The sequence below is a fragment of the Triticum urartu genome, chromosome 6 (genome assembly GCF_003073215.2).
Source record: "Triticum urartu cultivar G1812 chromosome 6, Tu2.1, whole genome shotgun sequence".
NCBI classification, from domain to species: Eukaryota; Viridiplantae; Streptophyta; class Magnoliopsida; order Poales; family Poaceae; genus Triticum; species Triticum urartu.
In genome coordinates, this window is record NC_053027.1 from 13,764,160 (window position 1) to 13,777,180 (window position 13,021).

At 42.6% G+C, this 13,021-nt stretch overlaps 1 protein-coding gene across 1 annotated transcript; it reads left to right on the forward strand.

Moving 5' to 3' along the window:
• Positions 1–223: 223 nt before the first annotated feature.
• Positions 224–2,472, forward strand: LOC125516270 (subtilisin-like protease). Its single transcript, XM_048681747.1, has one exon. It carries the CDS (start codon positions 230–232, stop codon positions 2,447–2,449), a length of 2,220 nt encoding a protein of 739 aa, XP_048537704.1. The 5' UTR covers positions 224–229; the 3' UTR covers positions 2,450–2,472.
• Positions 2,473–13,021: the final 10,549 nt, after the last annotated feature.

Consider the following 13,021-nt stretch of genomic DNA (forward strand, 5'->3'; position numbering starts at 1 on the left):
TGCCACGTTAATAGGTTGGTAATTTCTTCTCACTATGGCCATTAGCAGTAAGCCACTAACATATGCATATCGCCTACATGCAATTAATCTTAAAACAAGATATGGCAAGATCATATATCTCATTTATTAGAAAACTATTACAACATTACCATGGATGGGATATAAATTAAGAACACCGGGTGCTGGAAAAGAATCACCATCATCTTCTTTCCCGACTAGGTGTTGTATAATGGCATCATTGGCCAACCTCTTAGTATCGCTTCTACTGATTGCCACCTTCTCTCCTGCACCCATACATGGTGCCAACAATAAGTCTATCCAGCACACCTACATTGTGCTCGTCGAGCCACCTCCCACACCCTTGAATGCCGATGAAGACATGTACCGTCATTGGTATGAGTCTTTCTTGCCCAAATCACGCGACGGCGACTCAGGCAAGTCACCTATTGTGCACTCCTACACTGAGGTGTTTAGCGGCTTCGCCGCAAGGTTCACTGCCCGGGAGCTCAACGCAGTTGCGAAGAATCCGGGGTTCGTGCGTGCGTTTAGGGACCAAACACGGCACCTCATGACCACACACACTCCAAAGTTCCTTGGGCTCAGGAACGGCACCGGGATCTGGAGCGACGCTAGCTACGGGAAGGGAGTCATCATTGGGTTGCTCGATAGCGGCATCTACGCGGACCACCCTTCATTTGATGGTGACAACATCACGCCGCCCCCGGCAAGGTGGAAGGGATCATGCATGGCGACCCGGTGCAACAACAAGCTCATCGGTGCACAGTCATTCCTCGAAGAAGATGATGACCCTAGCGACCAACAGGGGCATGGGACGCACACCTCATCCACGGCAGCCGGTAACTTCGTCATCGACGCGTCGTATCATGGTATGGGAGCGGGCACCGCATCAGGAGTTGCTCCTGGTGCCCACATCGCCATGTACAAGGTGTGCGCTGATGGAGAATGTAATGATTCCGCCATAGTGGCCGGCCTCGACGCAGCCATCAAGGATGGGGTGGACGTGCTCTCACTCTCCATTGGCCATCTTGGCAGCCTCAGGTTCGATAAAGACCCCATCGCCATCAGCACATTCAGTGCCATATCAAAGGGCATCGTCGTGGTTTCCACGGGTGGTAACGAAGGACCCGATCCATACTCAGTAAACAATGATGCACCATGGATCCTCACAGTCGGTGCTAGCTCGGTGGATCGGAGCTTCGACGTCGGCGTGAATCTCAGCAATGGCAAGTGCATCCATGTAGAAGGGCTTAGCCAGGTGGCAAAGCCGAGGTCAAAGATGTACCCGCTCCTCTACTCCGAAGAACGAGGCAAGTTTGACTACATGGATAACCATGTCGTCAGTGAGAAGATCGTGGTCTGTGAAACGGATACTACCCGGGAGAACATCGACAACATAATGAGTGCCGGCGCGGCCGGCGTAGTGCTATTGAACGGTGAATCCAACGGATACACGATTGAGCTTGAGGATTACAACTCCAGTGTGGTGCAGGTGAGCACGAACGATGGCGCCATCCTCAGAGCTTACGCGACATCGACGACAAACAGCTCGGCGGGTGCCATTTTCTCGTACCACAACACACTGCTTGGCGTCCATCCGGCCCCTGTGGTGGCATCGTTCTCTTCCCGAGGTCCAAGCATCGACATCCCCGGCGTGCTCAAACCGGACATATTGGCGCCGGGGCTCAACATCCTTGCCGCATGGCCGCCGGGAACGGACTCTATAATAGGCCCTTTCAACATCTTGTCCGGCACATCGATGGCAACACCACACATCAGTGGCGTCGCCGCGCTTATCAAGAGCTTGCATCCAGATTGGTCCCCGGCGGCCGTCAAGTCGGCCATCTTGACGACGGCGGACGCTGTTAACAGCACTGGCGGCTCGATCTTGGACGAGAATCACAGGAAAGCCGACGCATACGCGAAAGGCGCGGGGCATGTGAATCCGGCGAGAGCCGCCGACCCTGGCCTGGTGTATGACATGGATGTCACCGACTATGCTGGTTACATCTGCTGGCTCCTCGGCGACGAAGGCCTGGCAACCTTCGTGCGCGACAAGAGATCGACTTGCGCGAAGCTCCCCAAGGTCAAAGACATGCAACTCAACTACCCGACCATAACTGTGCCATTGAAGTCAACAACCTTCAGCGTGAACCGGACAGTGACGAATGTAGGGCCGCCAGCATCGACGTACACCGTGAGGTTGGACATGCCCAAATCGGTCATGGTACATGTTGCCCCGAACAAACTGGTGTTCTCCAAGGCTGGGGAGAAGAAGACGTTCACCGTGTCGGTGAGTGGCAAGGACGTTCACGGACAAGGACACGTGGAGGGAAGCTTGAGCTGGGTGTCGGCGAAGCATGTTGTGCGGAGCCCGATCATCGCCGTTCCTAATCTCCCCGAATCTCCGCCGCCTCTAGAGAATGTTTAGGTGCGTTGTGGAAAAGGGCTAGCTAGAAGTGAATGTTTGAAATGTTGCATTTTGTTTATCATCAATTTGTACGGTTGCTTAAAATGTCAAATCGATCAACTTTCTGAGCATTTACATCAATACCATAGTATACGTATAGTATGAGCTATTCCTATCGCCGTGAACTTGCTGAACAAGGCAATGCTGGTGAACAAAAGCCCAAGTGTGTGTGCAGTGCGAGCTAAGAAAGCCGGTTAATCATTCGGCATTATGCATGGTATTGAGTCATGATTGTCAAGTGTCAAGTTATTTTAGAAGCTGAACCCTCAAGTGTGAAGTTCAGTTAACAGGGGCAGTGGAGTAACTGTAGCTGGATCGTTAAGTCCTGAATGCCAAGTTCAGAATATGACACTCAATTATCATGGCAAAATTTCGTACTTTCTAATGTGCGGGTGCGCTGGTTTCTGACTAGTTGATCTAATCATCTTGAAATGGCATTTTTTCTAAATATACTCGCAAGTCGCAACCATCATGGCCTTACGGTGATACACGCTGCTGAAGCCCCAACCGGCCCAAGCCTCGGCCAGCCCTTCTCTAAAAGCGATGCAGATTGCAGGTTTGCCTCGCACCAATATGCTCCTTGCATGAGTTTTTTTTTTTGAAAAGCTAGTAACCTCTGGCCATTTTTCGTTTTTCATCCTACTTGCATCATGCCTGATGACTTTTTTTGTGCCAGCAATTTTAGTGGTTCTATTTCCATTGCCAACCAAACAAAGCCGAAGGGTCATGAGGAAGAGGGAGTGGAGTTGTCTCTGCGTTTCGGCGGTCCCTCACTGTCAACTGGGGCCGACGGTTGCTGCGGCCTTCTGCACTCTCTCGGCCTTCTGCTTCGTCCTAGGGTGAGTTTGCTTCTATATAGGAGAAAACAAATCAAATTATAGTTACAACAATTTTTTGTAAGGTCAGTAATCACAAATATTCCTATTTATTTTGCCACATGCTTCCTACTAGATTCTTCTATGCTGTCGTAAACATTGACATCCGGCCATGTCGTTTCCGTTTTCTAAGCGACATATGCTTCGTACTTGCTTCTTGAAGCTTAATGATGCAGTTGTGTTGCATGCTATTTCGAAGTATTAGGAAGCAAGAATCCCAATCATCTTGAGCTAGGTTGTATGGTGCCAAAGGTCTCCATCGCCAATGGGATTTTTGCCACCAGTTCCCATTGTTGATTCGTGTGCTTGCCATCAATCGTGACTCGTCTGCATGCCACTAGTGCCCCCCCATTGTTGAACTCGACGATCCCGCTGGCCAGCACGTCACCCGGGCAGTGCCAGCAACCTTTGAGCACCTTTGAAGCATAAAAAGTTTAGGCACCATGCATCCGAATAGAAGGTAGGAAGCAACAACTAGTACTAGAAAGAAGCTTCAAAATACATATATAGAAACATTGGATGCTTAAGAATGGATATTTTGAAGCATGGTTCTATTGCAGTAAACTATCTGAACTAAACAAACATAAATCTGAGGAAGCGTGGATACTTCAAAGCATCAGTTACAGCAACACTATTTTCACTTCTGTCTTGCCAAAGTCGCAACGCGTGCTGAACAGATGATCATGGATAAGCTCTACACATGTCGCAACCTCCTTGTGACCAACAGAACAGTCGGCGGCAAACAGCGGTGCCTTGTCATGTTTGTGATGTTTGCATCACACTCAACATCAATAGCCTCATTTAGCATTGTGTGCAAACAAGAAGCATGCCTGAAGTCGGGCAGCAAAAGGTCTTTAAATAGAAAATTTAGTTAGAAACAAGGAACCACAAAAGTTGCAGTGGAAATTTTTATTACAATAAGAATAATGTTAGTGCACTGGAAGTTTACTAGAACAAGCTATACTCACAGTGCTTGAAGCACATGTAATTCCGGGAAAATGTTTGTAAAATAAGAAGCACATACAGGCAATGGTTGATGCAAAACTTCACCAGCATGGTAGAATCAGAATGGCATATAAAAGCAAATTATGTTGTAGGAAAGAGGATACATGAGAAATAAAGGAAGAAAAAAGAAGAAAAAAATAAGAACACCAAGCAAAATCATGCTGGAAAGACCGAAAGAAATAACGCCCAGAAAAACCAGCAGCAAGGTTCCCATATACCGGTGAAAAATACCCCTACATGTGCGCCCGATTTTGCTACATAGTGCCATGGGGGTGTGCGGTTGTGCGTCAATGTAACAAAATGCTTATAAGTGGCTCTTAAGACCCCAAATAGAATTTAGTGGCAATCTGCCGCATATTCCGCCTGATGCGTCACTGTAGTGGGCCGACCCAATTTGCTTCACGTTCGTTTCACACATTTTTTTTTTCTGACGGTCGTTCTTTCTTTTCTGGCGGTTGTTCTTTCTTTTCCTATTTGAAGATATGCTAAATACAAATATTTTAGAAATTAACTTACTTGCCTTTTAAGGAAATGTTGAGCGCGCATGTGTAAAGATTCATGCCGTGTGAAAATTGTGTTCACACCATTTTGAAAATGTCCATAACATGCAAAAACATGTTCATGATATTTAGAAAATGATTAGGGGTTCCAAATATATGTTCGTAACATTTTTTTCAAATGTTTCTACAATGTAAAAACATTTTGTACCATTAAAAAATGTTCATGACATTTTTAGAAAATTCTAAGAAACAAATGTTTTGCGCGTTAAAAGTACCTATGGCATTTATGTTTAACGTGTATTCAAAAAATGTTCAATGTGTACTCCAAAAATGTTCAAGGTGTATCTGAAAATCTTTTGCATATATTTAGAAAATATTCATCATGTATTTGAGAAATATTCAGCATGTATATAAAAAGTGGTCCCAGTGTATAGAAAAATGTACAACGTGTATTAAAAAAGTCAACATTATTTAAAAAAGGATTGAAATAAAATAAACAAAGAACAAAAAAATGAAAAGCAATACATCAAACAAACGAAAATGAAAGAAATAAAAATTCGTGGAAGCTTCTAAAACCAGTCCGAACCTGTCACTTTCGTAAACCGATCAAGAAAAGGTACATTGGGCCATCCCGTTAGGGGTAACGCTAGAGATGAGAAAGTAGTTCGTCTCGCAATAGAGGAGACATAGCCCTTGCGTGGGTACACCCACCAAGCTTCTTCAATAGGAGTACTTAACACAACTGGGAACGACCATAATAGAATTGATGGTGCAGGGGTAAAAATTAGAAAATTTATTCCTGGGTTGTCAGATCGAACATGAATGGCCCATATTCTAGCGGATGGATGTGTGCGCTCTTCTTTGCAGAAAGGTACCTCATTTCTTGTCATATTTCTTATGATCTACTCCGAATGTGAGCGGCGGCCTAGGCCCAAAAAATCCCCAGCGCGAGCGGCGTAACAGGCCTCCGCTCGTATCCTTGCCGACGGCGGCGACGGTCTAAATCTCGTGCCTAGCTGGGCGACCACGACTACTGGAGGTCGTGTTACATCTACGTCCCCATGGTTCCTGGTCGTCTACTCTCCGGCAATCGAGCTGCCATGACAGATCTCGCCAATAGCTGCGCTCTAACGCTGTCAGAACAAGTTCTCCAGGGTACTGTTCTCTGACGTCTTACCCTGCTTCGCCATTCTCCACACGTGGCTCCACCACCCCGCGACTAGTTCTACCATCCGCCGACACAGGAGAAGCTTCGGGTATATTCATTTGTAAGCCACCTCCCAATTTCTAAGTTTCTCTAGCATATTATCTAGAAATTATTTTGCTGCAACTAGACATATAATTGATCCGTGGAGAACTGATTTTTACATGAGCTATGCCTCCTCCACTAAAGTACTCCTGGCTTTAGATTCTATTAGGAGCATATGGGGTGTAGCAGTTGGGCGTTCCATATGGTAGATGTGTACTATGCTTGCAATAAAGTCATCTCTACGTTCTTGGGTGTTCCATATTTCTTGCTTCTACTGGGTGTCGGGTTGGTGACAGAAAATGCCGGTGCTTGACATGAAGAGGACGGAGTTTTACATTGCTAACCTTCCATGTAAAGTGGGAGCCTTCTACAAAGTTGATACAACCATTGCTTAGGCTAGGGAAGTCAAACTCAGGGTGTTTGTGTATGGAAAAGGTGAACTGACCTTGAATTTCATACCATAATGGTGAGAGTTATGTTCAATGGCACTTGGAGAAGTCCATCTGATTGGGATTTCAGTATATTTTTGTGGGTTCAACTGAGGGGCACTTGTTCCTATATCATCGTGGAAGCACATCGCTTGATGTTGGTTGTTTCTCATTGGATGTCAATACATTCAAGTTGGATAGGGTGTGCACTTCAAAGACGAGCATATATAGGTCGCACACATACATAGCAACATTTCACCATCGTTGTTGTCCTCACCAACAGTGGCAAGTGCTAAACTCTCTGTTTTGTCCTTGTTATCTCCTTCCTTCCATACTTATTTCACAAACTTGCCTTATTGGTTCATTATTGTGATCAGTAATTTTGACCTACATGGCTTGGTAATTCTTAGCTTTCTCGTTCTTATGGCAAAAAATCAAGCACCATAATATCATTGGGGTGAATGATAACATTTCACCAAAACTCAATGTGTTGCAAGCGTATAAAGGGTTGGTAGTTATGAGACATTCCTCTCACAAAAATTTCAAACGTTCACAAAATTTGAAAAAGTTTGTATATTTGACAAAAGTTCACAAATTTTGGAAAAGTTTCATGGATTTTAAAAAAGTTCGCAATGGAAAAAGTTTATGAGTTTCACAAAACTTAAAAAGAAAAAGGGAATAGAAAGAAAAGGCAAAGAACAAGAAAAATAAAAATAAAAATAAAATCCTGAGAAAACCAAGCAAAATCATGCATGAAAAAGTGTAAGTAAACCTGTCCAGAAAAACCGGCGGAACCTTCATGGGAAGGTTCCCAGATACCAGTGAAACTAGCCCTACACGGGTGAGCCATTTTGCTACATAGTGCCATGGGGGGTGTGCCACATGTAACAAAATGCCTATAAGTGGCCCTTAAGGGGCCGAATATAATTTGTTGTTTATCAGCCGCATATTCCCCGCAGATAGTATTTGCGAGACAGAAGGATTGTTCGCCTGATGCGTCACTGATGTGGGTGGGCCCAATTTGCTTCTTCCTTTGTTTTTCTCACTTTTGCTTCTTATTCATTCTTCTGTTTTTTTGACGGTTGTTCTTTCTTTTCATATTTGAAAAATTTCCGAGTACAAACATTTTTGGAAATAATTTACTTACATTTTAAGAAAATGGTTAGCGCGCATTAAAAGAATATCGATGTAGTGTAAAGAAATGTGTTCACACAATTTTATAAGTGTCCTTAACATTCATAAACATGTTCATGACATTTAGAAATGATCTACCGTGCAAAAATATGTACAGAACATTTTTTAAAATATATATACAATGTAAAAAATGGTTCACATAATTTAAATAAGATTTCATAACATTAAACCAAATCTTCATCACATTTTTAGAAAATTCAAAAAACAAATATTTTGTGCTATTAAAAAAATACCTATGGCATTTTATGAAAACTGTTTAACATGTACTCAAAAAATGTTCAACGTGTCCTCCAAAACTGATCAAGGTTTTTCTGAAAAATCTTTCACATGTATTTGAAAAATATTCATCATGTATTTCAGAAATATTCAGCATGTGTCAAAAAAATGTTTCATGTGTATATGAAAAATGTACAACATGTATTAAAAAGTCAACATTATTCAAAAAAGGAAAGGGAAATATAAAAAGAACAAAAAAATAAAAAGCGATACTGGAAACAAACAAAAATGTAAGAAAAAAACGCGTGGAAACTTCTAAAACCAGTCCAAACCTGTTGCTTTCGAAAATCGATACACAAAAGCTACATTGGGATGCTAGAGATGAGACGATAGCTTGTCTCATAATAATGGAGACATAGCCCTTGCGCATGTACACCCACCAAGCTTCTTTAATAGGAGTACTTAACACAACTATGTTCTCATCTCGCAAAAAAACACACAACTATGCTCTCTCCAAAAAGATAAACAATTAACACAACTATGCATTGACAACTACATTACTAATTACAAAGCTTACGTGAGTACTAATATATGATGAGAGTGGACCTCTCAAAATTGCACAATGCTACATCTGAATTTTCCTGACATAATTTCTTTTGTTTTTGAAAGAAGAAAAGCTAGACTTTCGGGGGTGTCCATCCTTATCCTTGTCTGGCAACTATGGTGGTCAGTGTAACCTGTCGAACGTGAGGTGGAACGCGTGGTACCAGCGGATCCCTCGTGAGCGGTCCGCGTTGCGCACCACATCCCTGGCTCAGGCTGATCACCTATACCGGCGGGAGTAGAACATTTTTTTAAGCACATGCAAGAGGATTGCACACTTTTTATATTAAGGAGAAGGATAATTTTACAAAGAGTTACAGCAGCGCCGATAGACAACGCAGTCCACAGAATGAGAGCTACTAAGTCACTCCTCTTGATAGCCCATCTAGTTCGGCTCTAGTCCACGTTTGAAATTCCTCTTTGATGCGCCGAGTCACCAGATGAGGCATGTCAGCTACTTTGTCAAACACGCGTTTATTCCGCTCAAGCCAGATGAAGCGAAGCACAAGGCATACCATGGTGTTGATTGATAACCCACAAGTATAGGGGATCAATTGTAGCCTCTTTCGATAAGTAAGAGTGTCGAACCCAACGAGGAGCTAAAGGTAGAACAAATATTCCCTCAAGTTCTATCGACCATCGATACAACTCTACGCACGCTTGACGTTCGCTTTACCTAGAACAAGTATGAAACTAGAAGTACTTTGTAGGTGTTGTTGGATAGGTTTGCAAGATAATAAAGAGCACATAAATAAAAAGTAGGGGTTGTTTAGATGAAGACACAACTAAGTTAGTTTTAGTAGAGAGCTTTTTGTCACACAAGAAAGTTATTTGTCCCTAGGTAATCTATAACTAGACCGGTAATCATTATTGCAATTTTATTTGAGGGAGAGGCATAAGCTAACATACTTTTTCTTCTTGGATCATATGCACTTGTGATTGGAACTCTAACAAGCATCCGCAACTACTAAAGATCATTAAGGTAAAACCCAACCGTAGCATTATAAGGCATCAAGTCCTCTTTATTCCCATACGCAAACAACCTACTTACTCGGGTCTGTGTTTCTATCACTCACGCCACCCACCATAAGCAAATCATGAACATATTGCAAACCCTACAGCGGGGATCCCTCATGCTTGCGCGACACGGAGAGCACCATAGGACAACACCAATAATAAAACATGCAACTCAAACCAATCACGATCATCAATTAACCCATAGGACAAAACAGATCTACTCAAACATCATAGGATAGCCATACATCATTGGGAAATAATATATAGCGTTGAGAACCATGTTTAAGTAGAGATTACAGCGGGTAAAAGAGGGGTTACACCGCTGCATAGAGGGGGGAAGAGTTGGTGATGATGGCGGTGAAGTTGTTGGTGTAGATTGCGGTGATGATGATGGCCCCAGCGGCGTTCCGGCGCCACCGGGAGAGAGGGGGAGAGAGCCCACCTTCTTCTTCTTCTTCTTCTTCCTTACCTTCTCCCTAGATGGGAGAAGGGTTTCCCCCTGGCCCATGGCCTCCATGGCATGGGAGGGGCAAGAGTCCCTCCGAGATTGGATCTGTCTCTGCGTTCCCTGATTCCGCCCTTTCACCGTTTCTTAAATTCCTGGAGATCCGTAACTCCGATTGGGCTGAATTTTGGACACGATTTTTATCCGGATATTGGCTTTCTTGTGGCGAAAGAAGGGCACCAACCGCCTTACGGGGTGGCCACAAGGGCCCAGGGCGCGCCTGACCCCCCTGGGGCGTGCCCCTGCCTCGTGGGCCCCTCGAGCATCGTCTCGCGTTGATTTCACTTCCCAAAATTCACATATATTCCAAAAAACATCTCCGTCAGTTTTTATCCCATTTGGACTCCATTTGATATGGATTTTCTGCGAAACAAAAAACATGCAACAAACATGAACTGGCACTAGGCACTGGATCTATATGTTAGTCCCAAAAATAGTATAAAAAGTTGCCAAAAGTATATGAAAGTTGTAGAATATTGGCATGGAACAATCAAAAATTATAGATACGACGGAGACGTATCAGCATCCCCAAGTTTAATTCCTTTTCATCCTCGAGTAGCTAAATGATAAAAAAGATATTTTTTGATGTGGAATGCTACCTAGCATAATCTTGATCATGTAATCTAATCATGGATTGATATTAAGACACGAGTGATTCAAAGCAATAGTTTATCATTTGACATTAAGACAATAGTACTTCAAGCATACTAATAAAGCAATCATTTCTTTTCAAAATAACATGGCCAAAGAAAGTTATCCCTACAAAATCATATGGTCTGGCTATGCTCCATCTTCACCACACAAAATATTCAAATCATGCACAACCCCGATGACAAGCCAAGAAATTGTTTCATACTTTTGATGTTCTCAAACCTTTTCTACTTTCACGCAATACATGAGCATGAGCCATGGATATATCACTATAGGTGGAATAGAATATGATGATGGAGGTTGTGTGGAGAAGACAAAAAAGGGAGAAAGTCTCACATCGACGCGGCTAATCAACGGACTATGGAGATGCCCATCAATTGATGTCAATGCAAGGAGTAGGGATTTCCATGCAACGGATGCACTAAGAGCTATAAGTGTATGAAAGCTCAAACTGGAAACTAAGTGGGTGTGCATCCAACTTGCTTGCTCATGAAGACCTAGGGCATTTGAGGAATCCCATCGTTGGAATATACAAGCCAAGTTCTATAATGAAAATTCCTACTAGTATATGAAAGTGATAGCTCAAGAGACTCTCTATATGAAGACATGGTGCTACTCTGAAGCACAAGTGTGGTAAAGGATAGTAACATTGTCCCTTCTCTTTTTTTTTCTTTTTCTTTTTTTCTTTTTTTTGTAGGCTTCTTTGGCCTCTATCTTTTTTGGGGGGGCTTCTTTGGCCACTTTTATTTTGATCATGGGACAATGTTCTAATAATGATGATCATCACACTTTTATTTACTTACAACTCAATATTACAACTCGATACTAGAACAAAGATATGACTCTATATGAATGCCTCCGGCGGTGTACCGGGATGTGCAATGATCTAGCGTAACAATGACATCAAAAAATGGACAAGCCTTGAAAACATCATGGTAGCTATCTTACGATCATGCAAAGCAATATGAAAATAAATACTCAAGTCATGTATATGATGATGATGGAAGTTGCATGGCAATATATCTCGGAATTGCTATGAAAATGCCATAATAGGTAGGTATGGTGGCTGTTTTGAGGAACATATAAGGAGGCTTATGTGTGATAGAGCGTATCATATCCCGGGGTTTGGATGCACCGGCGAAGTTTGCACCAACTCTCGAGGTGAGAAAGGGCAATGCATGGTACCGAAGAGGCTAGCAATGATGGAAGGGTGAGAGTGCGTATAATCCATGGACTCAACATTAGTCATAAAGAACTCACATACTTATTGCAAAAATCTATTAGTCATCGAAACAAAGTACTATGTGCATGCTCCTAGGGGGATAGATTGGTAGGAAAAGACCATCGCTCATCCCCGACCGCCACTCATAAGGAAGACAATCAATAAATACCTCATGCTCCAACTTCGTTACATAACGGTTCACCATACGTGAATGCTACGGGAATCACAAACTTCAACACAAGTATTTCTACAATCCACAACTACCCACTAGCATGACTCTAATATCACCATATTTATATCGCAAAACTATTGCAAGGAATCAAACATATCATATTCAGTGATCTACGAGTTTTATGTAGGATTTTATGACTAACCATGTGAATGACCAGTTCCTGTCATCTCTTTAAATAGATATAAGTGAAGCAAGAGAGTTTAATTATTTCTACAAAATATATGCCCACGCTCTAACAAATATAAGTGAAGAAAAAGAGTATTCTACAAATGGTGGTTTTCTATGTGAAGAGAAACAGGCAATCCAAACTTCAAAAGATATAAGTGAAGCACATGAAGCATTCTATAAAGCCATACTCAAAAGATATAAGTGAAGTGCAATGAGCATTCTATAAATCAACCAAGGACTATCTCATACCAGCATGGTGCATAAAATAAAAGTGAAAACTAAATGCAAAAGACGCTCCAAGATTTACACATATCATGTGACGAATAAAAATATAGCTCCAAGTAAAATTACCGATGATTGTTAGAAGCAAGAGGGGATGCCTTCCGGGGCATCCCCAAGTTTGGTTTCTTGGGAGTCCTTGAATATTTCCTTGGGGTGCCTCGGGCATCCCCAAGCTTAGGCTCTTGCCACTCCTTATTCCTTTATCCATCGTGATCTCTCCCAAAACTTGAAAACTTCAATCACACAAAACTTAACAGAAAGTTCGGTAAGATCCGTTAGTATAATAAAGCAAATCACTACTCTAAGTACTGTTTCAAACCAATTCATATTTTGTTTTTGCATTGTATCTACTGTAATATAACTTTTGCATGGCTTAATCCACTGAT